At 43.0% G+C, this 15,969-nt stretch overlaps 1 protein-coding gene across 1 annotated transcript in view; it reads right to left on the bottom strand.

The window, feature by feature from the left end:
* Window positions 1-15,969, bottom strand: part of COL22A1 (collagen type XXII alpha 1 chain) — a gene marked incomplete at its 5' end in the record, with an annotated part of 219,589 nt that overhangs the window by 115,015 nt on the left and 88,605 nt on the right. Inside the window, 5 exons of the mRNA XM_075417222.1 lie at window positions 240-284; window positions 2,452-2,505; window positions 7,395-7,448; window positions 8,792-8,845; window positions 10,394-10,447. Coding sequence (XP_075273337.1) covers window positions 240-284; window positions 2,452-2,505; window positions 7,395-7,448; window positions 8,792-8,845; window positions 10,394-10,447 — 261 coding nt within the window. The remainder of the gene's footprint in view (window positions 1-239; window positions 285-2,451; window positions 2,506-7,394; window positions 7,449-8,791; window positions 8,846-10,393; window positions 10,448-15,969) is intronic.

Below are 15,969 nucleotides of genomic sequence, written 5' to 3'. Positions count from 1 at the left end.
CTCTCTCCTCCATCGTTGGCTACACAAGTCCCTAAATGTGTGCTTAGTAGATAGCAGAGATCCATAAAGCCCTCCTGCACTCCCACAGAGGGTCATTCCCAGGGAGCACCGGGAGGTGCAGTGCAGTGAGGAAACTCCATCACCAGTCACCCTCCAGAGTTGCTGGTTTGGCAGCCTGCCCCACGTAAGGGGCAAAGGCAAAGAGCAGCCTGGCTTTTCGTAGTATGAAGAAGCCATACCTTGTCTCCTCGTGTTCCCTTTTCTCCTCTTTCTCCTTGTAGACCCTAAAAATAAAAGAAAAAGAGATTATAAAGCTCAATGTAAGTAGAGGCATAGTTACCTTCTCTAATCATTCACCAAAACACTGTGCGTGTCTGCACAACCCACTCAAGTGAATCTCAAGGACATTTTCTGTAGTGCCAGTCCTTAAAGTTGGCCATGAGTATGGTCTAAGCAGACTCACAGAGCATGGATGACCTGTGGGCCCAAGAATGTCTGTAATATTATACTGCACGCAGACACACCACCCTCCTGCCAGGAGCAGTGTGGAGGAACAGGGAACACACCACAGCTGCAGATGGTCTGGAAAACAACCAAAGCTCTGCATTTTTCATGTTGCTCATAAACAATGAGGACTTAGGCAGAGGACAATACTGATGGAAAAACCTATAGCATAAACAAGCAAGAATGCCCTTTCCTGGTGGTTTTGGATGCAGTAGTTAGGCAGGCAGCAGGTAGCTCTGAGAACTAGCAAATGCTAGATAATCCGTGTCCTGGAGACCCAAGCACATTTTTGAGCTGTGAATCCAATGCCAGTGTACATCTGGACTGCATAATTCATCTTCTCCCAGGTACACCAGAACCATTTGCTGAGGTTTAGTTTGATGAAAGACACCAATGCTAATATAGGTGATCGTCTCAACAGGCAGTAACAGATTCCACCTTCCCTTGGCACAGGAAGCACCTTGTATTTTACATTTATTGTACCAAGTAAGTAACCCACTAATAGCTACAGACAGAAAAACATGCTCAGTCAGCAATGATCTCTCTAAAACTGCCAAAGCTTACAATACTTCTTATTCTAATAATACATTTGTATTTAAACTTCAATTTACTTTACACTATAATGGAGGCTTTCCTCCAAGCTAACTCCAAGAATTACTTGTCTGGCTTCATTTGGCCCATAGTGTGATTTAGATAATTGTTAAGATCTTCAGATTTCAGGCCATGATTGAATGTAAGCAAACTCTCTTCAGCCCCGTCCATCTCTAACAACCCAAATTGAGCCTGTACAGATTGCTACGCTGTGCAGAATTAACCCTACAATTGCCAAAAAGCAAATGGTAGGAAGTTTAAAAATATGACTCCTTTAATGCAGTAATAACTATAGGGCCCTCATGTAGACTGGGTAGATGATTATTGCCTTGCTCCTCCACAGCAGCCCAAGCCAAATGTCAGTCTTATGATAGGAATGGATAGGAACTTCAGTAACAGTGTACCATGAGTCCTTTTCTTCTCACACAAAAAGGTGACTCAGGCAGCAGGAAGAAAGTGTTCTCATAGCTTTGTCTGTTTATCTCATTAATATTTCAAGAGTCTATCACATGGTTATGCCATCCCCACACTCATTTCGCCAGCTTCAAGCCTAATACAATTCAGCCTTAGACCTCACAGGGAAACAGCATGCACCTAGGCAAAGACAAAAGTGCTCAAGCTATTTTGAACACATTGGACCCCTTGGTAGTGAGTTGTAAAGCAAGTCCTCGGCTGGCACAGGGTAATCTTTCAGTGCATGAGCACGTCTGGTACGGCTCTAAAGCGCACTGATGTACAGTCGGGTCATTAAACCTCAGAAAATCCAATCAGCCTTTACAACACCAGCTTAAAGGCTGCCTCCGTAATTACCAAGGTGAGACCACAGGACAGAGATGTTAACTCAATGGAATCTAATTTATTTTGGTCTTCCTGTCTGTTCTTTTAGAGCAGGTTTCTCCGCTGAGCCCAAAGGCTATTCCCTGACAGTTTTGAAAATATGATTGGAAATTTGCCGAGAGGTGGTGGGTTTTTTTTACTGTTATGAAGAAGTTTTCAAGCACCATATAAATGGTGCATCAACACAGACCAAAGCAACCCCTACCATTCTGTGATTCTGTGATTCTGTAATTGCATTACAGTGGTACTATCACAAAAATCCCCAGCTGTTATCTTGGTAATCAGGTCATTTCTACTGGCATCTCTCTACTGGCCACAGGTCTGTTCTCATTTAAAGAAGTCAGAAGAAACTCAGTGAAGTCAAGAAAATGTCACTATTTGGACATATTACAGGTAAGTGGTCAGACATACCCTATAACCGCTTAACAAAAAAAAAAAAAAAAAATATAGGTGGGAACACACTGGAAAAGTGGAGAAAGTTTCTAGACTGTCAAAAATGTAATAACAGTCATGACTTACCGGTGCTCCTACGTAGCCTTTAATTCCTGGAGGACCCTGTTTTCCCTCGGATCCCTGACAAGGAATAGAGATACAGTAAAACATTAGAAACTGTTTCACATAAAAGACCAAGAATAAAATCAGTTATTCAACACTGTAGCTTGCACTCCTGGACTCACAGGAGGCTGTTGAAGCTCCTTGACTGTCTCAGTGCTAATACACAGAGCACTGTCTGACTTTCCAGCTACTTACCCCAGATGACATCCAAATGTTTTCCTGTTCCCAATGCTCAGACATTAGCAAGTTTTATTCTTCTGCTTTCAGTCTTGCCATACAAGGGCAAACCATCCCATGCAAGTTTCCCTACAGGTTATTTCAGAGTAGTGGCAATGTCAGTTGTTGCCTGCCTGTTGTGTGTAGGGTGACTGAGCTCTGTCTTAACTCCTGAACACAGCGTTGATGGAACACAGCACAGGCATGCATTGCTGCAAATGTTGCAGCAAAGGCTAAATCCCAGCATAAACGAATCACAAACTTCAAAATGTCATGTATTTTGAAGAGTAAACGAAAAGAAACAGATCAGAACTGCATTCTGCAATGTTTATTTCCAGCATAAGCAGGAGAAATGCAAGAGGTTCAGGTACATTTCAGCAGTCCTTCAGGTGGCTGCACACTGACTGGCTCCCTGGAGAAGGTAAACTGAGATGAAGAGCACTCTCACTGTGTGCTTTGATGTGCCTTACAATGCTTGCAAATGGTCTGGATCCTCAGCTGAACAGGCTCAGCCCTCAGAGCCATCCTATGGAGACAGCCTGGGCCTGACAATTTTACGATGAGAACTGATTTTGCATTTTATATCACCGATTTGACTGATTATTTTGTTACTTATCTCACTCCCCTTTCTCTCTTCCTCTCTCATCAGGTTGAATCTGGATAATGCTTCAAAACAGATCAAGATTTTATTTTTAAATCATTTCTACATTTCATATTAATAGATGTTTCTTATTTAAAAAAAAAAAAAAAAAAGAAAAATACAAGATGAGTTTGCAGTGAATTATTAGCAGAACTGAGGATTTTTTGTCCCAATGAAAGTGCCCAGTAGGCTGGCTATGTCACACCACTTTTTACACTTGCTTTAGCCCAAATGACAATCCCATTTGGAGGAGTTGTTAGGCACAGTCCCGGCAGGCTGGCTGGACTGTACTTGGCTAGTGTTTCAACACCGCTGTAAGGAATGCATTGTCAAAACAGTCCTCTCCCCCTGCCATAAAGGACTTGATTTGTTGAAGCAGATGAAGCCATGCCCTGAAGTTTGTGACTAGTTCATCAGCCCAGCTGTAAAGTTGTTGAACCCATGTTAAGTACCGAAGTGAATCACATAGCAAACTCGAAAGGGAGATTCACAAGCAGGTTAATAAGAGCTGGGCTTAGGCACAAGCAAGGGTGGCTGCAGGATGTCTACAACATAAGGTACCAGCAGATCTCTCAAGGACAGGAAGCAATGTAAGTCCTCTAATGGCAGAGGGAGAGCAGAAGGCATGAAATTAATCTCTGCCTTTAGCCTGCAGAAAAATACTACTGTCAAAGTCTAGTCAAAACCCATACAGAAATAGAGGCCTGCTCGCTGTTGTCTGAAATTACCAAAGTCCAACTCTGTACCGTTACATAAAATACGGTTATAACACCCAGCAGAAGTTATAGATAAAGCAACTGGATTTGTCTGGATGAGAAGACTTGCTGATCTAACTCAAGTCCTGTGCTGAGATCATGTCAGGTAAACAAGTGTGAGACCTTCAAGAGCTGAAGCAAACAAGAAGAAGGAAATTTGTCAAAATTAAACTCTTACCTAATACTTTATATTTCGAAGGCTTGATTTTTTTCCCCCTCTCCCTCTGTTTTTTCTATGGAGTGCAGATAACTGTCAGTTCAGATGGGAATGCTATAGGTATGTTGGTACCATAGCAATGACAGCCACAAAAACTCTCTTTAACCTTTCATTAAAGATGTAGAAAAAACAGAAGGAAAAGATTGAATATTTGCTGCAGGATTATACAGGCTGAAGGGCCTGGTCTCAAAAATTCAAGCTTTGTTTCACCACTGTAATATACAGTGAGGGACCTGTGCTATAGTCTTTTTTCTCTGGACCCACTTACTCCATTTAAATTAACCTACCAGGTTCCACATATTTATGTGGGAGCCTTGTCCACTGACCAGTGGGTATTTCCTGCCACCTCAGACCACTGTGGCATCTTCTATAACCAGAAGTTCCAACACTAAGTAGCACAAGACTGACTTTGAGAGCTCTTCTTTGCTTCCACCAGCTAGTAGCCAGCAAGGTGACACATACTTCTTGGTGAGCAATGAAGTTTACTCACCAAGTTTGATGAAAAAGAAAAAAAAACCAAACCCCCCAAAACCCACACATTTTTATGATGAAGACACTGAGCTAGGAACAATCTCCCCTGGAGACTTCACTGAGCAGCAAAAGTAGTAAAACTGGAGATGACATACTGAGGCCATTTCATTCCTGTAACCTATACATGTACCCTAATGGGCTCATCATCCATTACGGTACCTTTGTGGATTGAAGTTCTGTTACCAGAAGTCTGCAGGACCCTTGTCTGTGCTACTGGAAGCTTCACACAATTAATGAGGTCTGTAAAAGTTCCTTAAAAGAAAGAAACTGCCAGTAATATCAACTGAGGCAAAAGACTGGAAATCCCTCAACCAAGCAGATAAACAGGGGACTCAATTTCCTGGGGTGCACATACAGCTGCTGAGCATGCACTGCTCTTGCCTGGCTCAATACAAATGAAGACGGATTGAACCAGTAAGGATCACATCCCCACCGACCAGACAAACTGCAAGGTAGCTCCCCACGGAGCCTGAGGTAGAGCCCAAAGCCAGGGTATTTATGCTGAGGATTTTAAATAAAAAGAAGTGATCTGGCAAAACCCAATCATTACAACAATAATCAGAGAAGTGCCCTTCCTGACTGACATCTTCACCTACCTCTACACACCCCGTTCAACACTAGCAAGGTGATTGGGCTTTATACCAAGGAGCAAAGGAGTGTGGATTCATATTCTAGATTTTAAAGCCCTGTCAGCAAACTCAGAATTGTTTCTTAAAATAGCTCAAGCCATAATCCAGCTCAAGGACACTGCATATAGCCAGTGCATCTGTTGAGGTAAATAAAACTCACCATGAATGCACACAATTGTGTTATCTCTAGCCAGTGTAGCTGAGAGGTTGGGGTTAGCCAAGCTCACCTCTTCCCTGGGAGCATTTGGCACTGCCTAGTCAGATGGCTTTAGGTCCAGCCCCACCAGCACCCGTCCTGCCAAGCCCATAGTGCTGAATTTCTATTCGGCATTGCCTCATTACTTGGCTGAACTATATGTGCCTGATGATCCTGGTGGGAAATACAGAGAATTTTCCAGGATCAAGCTCTTCTGAAGGTAGATGTAGATGCCTCAGTTTAGCTTCATTTGTAAAAGCTCTGTAAAGCGAGGGTGAGGAACTTCATACCAAGAGGAGCATCATATAGTCTGCTGGTTTGTAATTCCACTATGGGAAACATGCAGGACAGAGAGAAAATATGTATTTATTTATACGACAGGAGATGCACCACTGACAGGCATTTGTGGATGATGAATCCAGTTCATTTCATCCACTTCCAAATCTCACTGAAGGACAAAACAATACCGAGAGTGGCTCCACTCAGCCTAGCCCAGCCCTGCTTTGCAGCTGTCATTCATCCCCTGCTGAACATGGTGCCATGCAGCTTCCACAATCAACCCCTTCGTGTTGTTGAAGGCAATACGGCTCCTGCAGAGAACTGTGGGATGGCTGCCAAGTATTTCTGCTAATCCACAAACACACCATTAGTTCCGATACTCTCCTGATGAGACTTGAGGAAAAGATTAAGATTTCCCTCTATGAAAAAAAAAGACTTTTTGGAGAAAGCACCTCTCCATAGCTGAGGAACCCAGAAGGACTTATATAAATGAACTTCCTCATAGACTCCCTTCAGATAGAGCCAAGTGACAATCAGGACTACACCTGGAAAAGTGTTCAGGTACTTAACTCCTATTTGAGCACAAAGGCATCAGTGAAATCAGTGGGAGGTTTAGATGACCAGATACAACTCTTCCAGAAAGATGTGATGCTGGAAGACCTTTGCTGTGCAGGAGCAAAACTGGATGCGGTAAATTTGGGCAATCAATCTGTTCACCTTGCAGCACCTTTCACAGGCTGAGCTGAACTTGACGTTCATGATGCCTCTGCAAATACGCTTGTCACCATCTTCTTTTTGTGTTACAACAACAAGACTGAAACCAGCTGATGGGTAGTTATTTCCTCAGTAACTAGGGAACAAGGCAAGGAGAGCTGAGGGTAAAGAAGTGCTCATGAGAAAGGCTTCAAAATTTAGTCACATTTCTGACATTCAGCTAAGTCTTACCAGATCCCCATCCAGAAGCACCTTGTCTGAAGCAAATCCAGCAATACAAGCACTGCCTCAAGTTCTGTATCACTTTTGCCACTGTGTATTGGTGCAAACAGAAGCTCTCAAAACAGGAAGAAACATCTAGGCTGGGATCTCTCCATGTTTTTTTCCCCCCAGTTGAAAACTAGGGATAATAATTCTCACCTGCATCTTTGCAAGAGTTGGGAAGGCTTACTGAAGACATGAAACAAAGCTCATGTGCCCCAAAATATGTTCTCTTCACCTTCTCCAACCGTGCTGTTGATTGAACAAAAGGTATTTCTTCTTTTTACATACCTTGCCTAATTGCTGATACCTTAGCAGACCCCTGATGAAAATGAGCATTTTAAGTTTCTTCATTCACCAGTGAGAATATCAAAAGTCATAAATAAAAAGTAATTCAAGCAATGCACACATATAAAAAAACAGTGAAAAAAATATGCCTGTCCATGTAAAGAACACATAGAAAGCTTACCTTTGGACCTGCTTGCCCAGGCAGTCCAAATGCTCCTGGCTGTCCTGGTTCACCCTGCAAGTAACAGCAATAACAGTGGCAAATGTTAATGTTTTATATATAAAGGCTAAGATGGCTTAAAACAGTCATTACATACAGCTTTAGAAATGGAAAGTCTATCCTGTTCTACAGTCCTGAGTACCATGATCCAGAGATCTGAAAGCTGGCGGTGTGCTTTCTTCACAAAAATAAAAGCAGAAAGAGGCAAATCGAAAACTGAAGCAGATATTAATCTGCTCTTCAGACTCAACCACCTAAGTAGCAAGAAATGTGCTACTTAGGTTGTGAACACCTTCTACCGACTACCATCTACAAACATGGATTCCTTGGAGATAACGTAATGCATTTATTCTTGAATAGTGACCTTTCAGTGCAATAGACACATCCTATAAGAAATTCTACAAGTTCAAGTAAGTCACTGTCCAATCCCAGAACATGCCTTGCATGGTGTGATAAAGTTGTGTCAGTTCTGGAAGCTATATTGGAAAATTATCACAGTTTTTCCAAAGTGGGACGAGTGTGGCACAAAGCAGAAACAAGATGTAAGTAACAGGAAAAAAAGAGCTTTTCTGCTGTGTACCATTATTTTGTGTATGCCTACCCTTCCAAAGAGTCCTTTCCCCAAGATCCTCCAGTTGTCACCAAATGACTGCCACAAAGGGACAGTGAATGAGATGATAAAGGTCCAACATCGGGATGAAGATAATCCATAGGGATGATGATCAAGCAGGAGAAAGGAGGGAAAGCTCTAAAACACACTTTTACAAGATTCTTGAAAATGTGGATTTGGTTTTACGCCTCATCTGTAAGGCAATATTTGGTATGCTGCATCCTTCTTTGAGCTAACCCTGCATCTTTTCCTTTGCTCTAAGCTTTAGTAGTGCACTAGACATGTTCAGCTCCTTCCTTCTGTGACCAAGACATCTATTCCTCTAAATCCTGTCCATTGTGGAAAAGCAAGATGGTCCTCTACACCCCCTGCTCTCTCCACTAGCCGATGAGTCTTTGCCAGACTTAAAACAAATGGCCAGGTTCTGCAGCTGCAGCTATTAACCAACACAACCACAGCTGTGGGTGCCAAACCACAGGCTGCCGTGACTGTCCCCTTCCCTATCTTAATGAATGCTGACAGAGCTGCCCCAGGAGCCTCCCAGGATGGCTCATCCATACGACACCTGCCACTGCTGCAAACGTGCGAGGGAGAGTGCTAGGGCTATTAAACTCCTGCCATTTGTTTCTGTCACTGCTCAAATGGCCATACAAATCCCCAAGACATGTTCCACTCAATACAGATTGATTTCCACTGCCTGCCTTGCACAGAAAGGCAAGGATTATACAGGAGGAACAAAAAGGCTTACGGCTTCTCCTTTTGCTCCATCCTTCCCAGGGGTGCCAGGTGAGCCCAGGGATCCCTGTAACAACAACAGAATTATCATCAGCACAATATTAACACCCGTTGCAAGGGCAAGGACATGAGTAATGCCTCAAGACAAGAATAAGGAATAAGGAGAATCATTTCAACACGAACATTTATTATTTACAGTCTCTGGAGGAGCTGCTGCTGATATTAACATACTATGGCCAATTGATGAGCTTTTAATGAGGAACTAGGTACTCTTGGCCACTTAACTCATTTAAGAATTAATTAATATAAAAGCTCTGCAGCTAATTAAACATGTAACCATCGACTCATCCTAATATCATCTCCCCTCAGTCTCTCTGTCCACCATTCCATTGTCTCGAAAACCTGTTTTGGCACTAAATTCTCATTTATTTTTTAGATAATTTTTTTTTACTTGATGCTTGTACTGTGTCCATCGCAAAGCTCAGAACCCTCTAGGTACAGTTATAATGCACATAAGTAATAAGCCTAAAAGCAAACAGAAAAGAAGTCTCAGAAAAGAAGTCTTGGAAAACTCAAGCAGCCCTCAGGAACTGCTCTGGGAAGTGAGTCTCAGAGCTGCAGAAGCGCAAAGCCATAGAAAACAAAGAAACAAAACACCAGGCACCACTTTTTAAATCTTCCTATGCATCAGGATGAGTGGAACTAAATATGTTGAGGTTGGCAGCACCACAGCTAACGGGGACTGTGGCAAATGCAGGGAAAAGGCAAGATTTCCTGCGTGCAGCTGGCAATTTAAAGAGCAAATAGAGAATGGAAAGACAATAGACACACAACAGGTAAGCCAATGTACACAGTGAGGAACTGGCTCAGTGTTTTTACTTCTAAGCACTGCAGCACTTTCTTTTTCAGTGTATTTTAAAAAAAGTCTCAAATGAGAAATAGACACAGGCACTGCAAACTGCCACTCTGGGCTGTGATTATACTGAGCTGCTTTGTTGTGTACTACTTGGAGAGGGATCCTGCCTTGCAATCCTGAATATTTAGTATTTTACAAGAGGTGGGAAAAGTTTAAATTCCTAAAATCCCTCCTGCAAATGATGTTTAAGGCATTTTTGACAAATGTGTCCAAAGTAAATAGCAGTCAACAGAGCTAGCTCAGTGTGGGACAATTTTAAGCAGCTCAAGGCCATCTCAGTCCAAAAGCTATTTATGTTCAGTGCAAGAAAGGACATGATAATCTTTGGCCTTCCATGTCTCATACTGAAGAGACACCGGTGTTTCTGTATATGGAGGCACTAACACTGAGCTTCTATTCTGTTTCACTCTTCTGTTTGGAGTTTTGTAACATTCAGATGAAATTCATGCTATTGAGGTCTCCACACGTTTGTCAAATGTGGCTGAGCATCATTAATAGGTTTAAAGATTTTAAAGTGCACTTTGCCAAAAAATAATACAACAGGATAGTCTCTTTTTCTTAGCACCTCACTAGCACAAAACAAGAAAACACAGAGGTGAAACAAAAGACTTAAAAGAGAGCCTGTTTCATTAGCCTTACACAGCAGCTTTATAAACTCTTAAACTTTTCACAGCATAATTAATGAAAACTTGGACTTACTTTTTCTCCTTTATCCCCTTTCAGTCCAGGAAATCCGGGGGGCCCTTCTTCACCCTACAACACCAATGGAAAAAGTAGCTCATTTGAAATGCCATACCATTCTGTGGTAGATTTGTGGATTTTGGATAGCATAGTTATCAGCTGTTAGGACTTAAGGCCAACTTCTCCTCCTTGCTGTAACAATGCTGTTCTCAGTCACCTGTAACTTGCCCATATTTGAACAATTTCACTTTCAGTTTTCCATTCCAGTGCCTTCCTCTGGCTGATGCCTCCCTCACCTCCTTTTTGTAAAAATCATGCGGAACCAGTCTTTTTCCACGAACAAGACTAGACACCTATCCTTGTGAAATAAAAGTATTTGAAGCATAGAAAAATTCCACTGAGAAACTGTCCTGTTGCCACTTTTCAAAGTACGAGGACTTGAAATTCAGCATGGCCAACTTACTGCCACACCAAATTTCTAATTGCATGGAAAATTTTGGAAAAACATAAATGTGAGAGTTTTTTTCTCCTTTACTGGCTCACTGAAGGCCAGAATGTAACCTTGGAAACCACTCCATTTAGACCATATCAATAGGTACCTATCATAGTCAACAGCTAACTTCACCAAAGATTCAAAGTAGATTTCAGCAAAAGCTCTGTGAATGGAGCAGGATTGTGCCCATTGTCATGGGGTACTTGGTCATGATCCAACAGCCAGCCTACACCTGTCCTGCATGTTTGTGCTCCCACTGATGGCACCCAGGTTTCCGTTACTGGATTTTACAGGAGATGTTGGCATGAGTCCTTCAATGGACTGTCACCAGTATCTCTTCTACCTGAAACAGAGGACATCCATATGTGGGATGTAAAGTCACTAGCACAGATGGCAAATGACATGCTGCAAAGCAGAGCTGAGTGACTGAGCATTTTTTCCCTATCTGCTTCTGTAAAATCCCAGTAATACAGAAGAATACTTTTGAAAGAGCATGAAAGTGGCTAAGCAGTTGATGCATGTAGTTCTATATTGCCTGTATACATATAAGCACTACCTACACATGCAGACAAATTCAGGCCAAATTCTGCCACAGACTTGTTTGTGACTGTTTCTTCCTGCATGAGCAGACCAGCAGACTTAGATGGATGTATTCCTAGGGCAAGGTTCCAGTCAATGTCAGACAGAGTGACAAAATCTGGCCTTATGTATTTATAGGTACATTAGGCACTTGAAGGTTAATAAATGATAGTATCTGGGAAGTATCTGTGCTGTATATGAAAATTAAAATAATTAGATACTTTTATAATCACATTTCTTGCTAACTGAACCTTCATGAAGCACTCTGTCTAGAATTTGCAACGCAGCTAGTGGTAAAAATCAGATCTGGTGTATTTGAATGGCTCCCTAATGAGACAGAAAATCCATCAAAGAGTAAATGTGATTTTTAAGGAAATCGTTTGGTCTAAGAGGTCAATATAACTTGAAGGAACTGATGTTCCATGGCAAAGTGTGCAGCATAGGTAGGAGAACTATTTGTATCTTTTCTACGCAAAGTAAAGGAATATGGTTAATTAGCTCCTCCTCTTTTTTTTTCTTTTCTTTTTTTTCTCCATGAAGTAGCAGCTCCTTGGAACAGCTGAACAAATTAAACCTAGCCTCAGTCAACAAGTTTGATGCAGAGTGCTCATAGAGCCATTCATGCTGGACAGGACCTTGTGAGGTTTCTAGTCGAACTTCCCACTCTAAGTACCATCAACAGTGAATTCAGATTAAGTTGTTCAGAGTTTATCTAATTTGGTGTTGAAAACCTCCAAAAATAAGGTTAGTCTTCTCCTAAATGTAAATCATAACTTATCTCCTAAGCCAAGAGGACCACAGGAAGAGAAAAAGCCTTTTCCTTTTGCATTTTTTTATTTATTAAGTAAAGCAGCGCAATTTTGTCCTTTTGAATTTTAACAGATCTCAAGCAGCTGCCTACAAAGATGTGAAGCCCAGAGCAAATCTGTTGGCCCTCACAAAGAAGAGGCTGCATGGGCATTTGCAGGAAAGTGCTGTAGAACCTCTCCCACTTGGAGACCATACATGCCAGAGACAGCTGGTCAGCCTGAACAGCCCCCCACAGACCAGGGTCACCAAGCAGTGAAGAAAGACTGGATATAAGGAAGAAATTTTTTACAATGAGGGTCGTGAAACACTGGAACAGGTTGCCCAGAGAAGCAGTGGAGGCCCCATCCCTGGAAACATTCAAGGCCAGGTTGGATAGGGCTCTGAGCAACCTGGTCTGGTTGAAGATGTCCCTGCTCACTGCCCAGGGTTTGGGCTAGATGACCTCTAAAGGTCCCTACTAACCCAAAGCATTCTGTGATTCTATGATTCTATGGGCTTCAGGGATGCAGCGTGCTCAGGGAATATGTGATCCAGCAAAGCCCAACAATCTGAAGAGCTCACTAAAGACATTTTCTTCACTTGTATCAACTGCCACCGCCTCTCTCTTGCTGCATAAACCTAAGCACCACACGCCACACATCAGACAGCCTGGCACAGAGCTGAGCCTTTACCGGAAATAAAGCCAGATTTTTTTACCAGCTTGCAGCGGAAATCTTCAAGTATCCACTGGCTTTACTAGTTCCTCCCCAAGCAGCAAACTGCACAGAAGCAACCTAGACTCTAGAGACAGATTTAATGTCCCCTGGGGAACCACCAAGCTACAGAGTGGAAAGGGCTCCTACTTCTGCCCTTTCCACCGACTCCTGATTAACCCTGGCTAGCTGCTTTGCATCCCTCACTAAGCAAAAAAACCTGTCAGGCTAAGGGTAGGTTCAGCAGATGTCTGAACCTTGATAAAGGCACAAGAAGAGATTGTCTTGCCTATGTCAAAACTCTCGCATTCATGAAGTAAACTGTGTAATCCACATGTGTGAGCAGTGGAAGAGAGCAGGAAGCAGAAAAGCATCGGTACTGCTGTGCTCGCATAGCGTCAAAGTAGCTGTGACAGGCAGGGGTGGGAAAGCAACCAACAGCTTGCACCCTTAACTCACAGCCAGCTGCCAAAGCCCCCACTGAGGATGCAGCTAACTGGAACTGAGTCCTGTTGCCAGAGCAATTTACTTCACTAAGCAACTCTTTTTTTTTTTTTTTTTAACTAACCAACTTCATGAACTGCATTGCAGAACAATCACCTTTTCTTTTCCCTTGTCCACCAGATTTTTTCAGTCAGGTAAAATCCCAAGCATTGTGCTCAGCATGCTGCTAAGACCCAGGGAAGTGCTGGTGTACCCAAAAGGTATCTGTTCTATCCTGGAAATCACTTTCTAAAGCCAGGGAAAGTTGCAGTTAAAAAATGACAAAATAGGCCAAAGAAGAAATCACAGGGGCCTGAAATAGCATTGTTCAAGAGGAGTTCTTGCTGAGGAGGTTACAGCTTCGGCAATTAGGCTCAAAAGGAAGGCAGCAGATTTCCCTGAGTACTTTTCCCTTTCCAGGCTCACGAGCATGCTGTCCTTTTCTTACTCACCGGAAAACCAGCCACTGATGTTTAGTTTCATCCTCTGTGCTGCACAGCCATTGGCCTTTAATCAAACATTTCCACCAAAGCAAGAGAATAAACACATTCATTAGCTCACCATTGACAAAATATTTGTCAAAAATGCCTAGATTTGGCAAACTGCCATCTGATCTAAAGCAACCAGAGGACTTTTCTCACAATATGGCTGTCACACAGGAGCAGATGCTGCTGAGCAAGAGAGGGCAAACAGGTACTGCATGTACTGAAGTCATATATTGACAGAGACTGTGAGTTTACAGAGGTTGTGTAGCACACAGGTAGCTACGTATTTCTATAAATGCCATTTTTGGCTTTTCTGTAGTTATTCTGTGAATATTTACTTCAATTACAGCAACGCCTCATTTGTTCCCTGCTTGGGTCACTCTGCTGGACACTGTATCAATAAATATTAAACGACAGACACTATGCTCCAAAGCTCAGTTTACAATTGCAAGCAATGTGTAAATATAATACAGAAATAGAAGAAGCAGAGAGCACAGGCCAGTGAAATAGCTGCCAAGCAGACACAGTCTGCAAGTGTTCTGGGCTGGAGGACCCAGGCATCACACTGGGAAAAGAGGTAGGCTTCAGCAGCTGGCATTGAGCCCTGGGGAGGACAAGTACATTCCTTTCACCAAGGCCAAACCTGGCTGTGCCACCGACAGGGATAAAAATGATAGTATATACCCACAGCCTGGCTGCATTCCCAGCTTCAACACAATGAGAATCTGGCGGTGGCATGTAAACCACACCTATCTGTTTCTGCCATGTGTTTCTACTGCCACCCATCTACTTTGTGGATATCTGAACTTCAAAGGCTGTCCCCTATTTGGAGAAACATCTGGACCAGAATAGGAAGGTAACAAGGATCAAGGAAACGAGAAGCAGCAGCAAAAGCAGAAGAGACTACTGACATGGAGGAGAACAGAGTGTAGCATCTAAGGAAGCTTCCCTTAGGTTCAGCCTACATTTTCTGGAGTGGTTTTACACTTTAGATGGGGTGACCTGTGGCTTCCTTGCTCAATGGTTTTGTGGACAAAAACTTAAATGTGTAGGTTGTGATAGCTGGGAGGAAGTGCATTAACAAATACAGCAGCTTGCCTTAGGGAGTTCCTAAAACACTGAATACTGCAAGATCTGAGGATGTAGGACTAGACAAATCACTCCAAAAACTCCATGTTTTGCTCCTCAAAGAATAGATATAAATTCTGCAAGCAAATTAGGAAGGTTTTCTGAGCCATACTAATCCAAAAAGTTCAAGCAGAATTCAGTAAAAAGGAGATAATTTTGAATTGGCTCGTATTTACTTTTCAATGAAAGTGTTCAGAGCCGTACAAAGGATAAAAAGCAAGACCTAAGCACTTCTTGTGTTCTTCTTGGGGGATCTCAAAGCAGGGCTTACATGGGCACATGGTTTGTGCAGACCCAATGGACAAAAATTAATGCCACATTATGAGGAAATTCAGAGCACAGGCAACTCTCAGCTGCTGCAGACAGAGTACCGGGGTGACGGAACTTCCTGTGCCTCAGTTTGTGCCCATTGCCCCTTGTCCTGTCACTGGGCACCACTGAAAAGAGCTTGGCCCCATCCTCCTGACACCCACCCTTCAGATATTTGTAGGCATTTATAAGGTCCCCTCGCAGCCTTCTCTTCTTCAGGCTAAACAAGCCCAGTTCCCTCAACCTCTCCTCGTAGGGGAGGTGCTCCAGTCCCCTCACCATCCTCGTAGCCCTCCGCTGGACTCTCTCCAGTAGCTCTTCAACTTTCTTGAACTGGGGAGCCCAGAACTGGACACAGTACTCCGAACATGAGGAAGAACTTCTTCTCTCTGAGGGTGACGGAGCACTGGAACAGGCTGCCCAGGGAGGTTGTGGAGTCTCCTTCTCTGGAGATATTCAAGACCCGCCTGGACAAGATCCTGTGCAGCCTACTGTAGGTGACCCTGCTTCGGCAGGGGGGTTGGACTAGATGACCCACAGAGGTCCCTTGCAACCCCTACTATTCTGTGATTCTGTGATTCTGTGATGAAGAATAAAGATACTCTCTATGGCTTC

This window comes from Opisthocomus hoazin, chromosome 3, assembly GCF_030867145.1.
Source record: "Opisthocomus hoazin isolate bOpiHoa1 chromosome 3, bOpiHoa1.hap1, whole genome shotgun sequence".
Classification (NCBI taxonomy): Eukaryota; Metazoa; Chordata; class Aves; order Opisthocomiformes; family Opisthocomidae; genus Opisthocomus; species Opisthocomus hoazin.
Note: the sequence above shows the minus strand (reverse complement) of the source record. Positions and strands in the feature narration are given on the sequence as shown.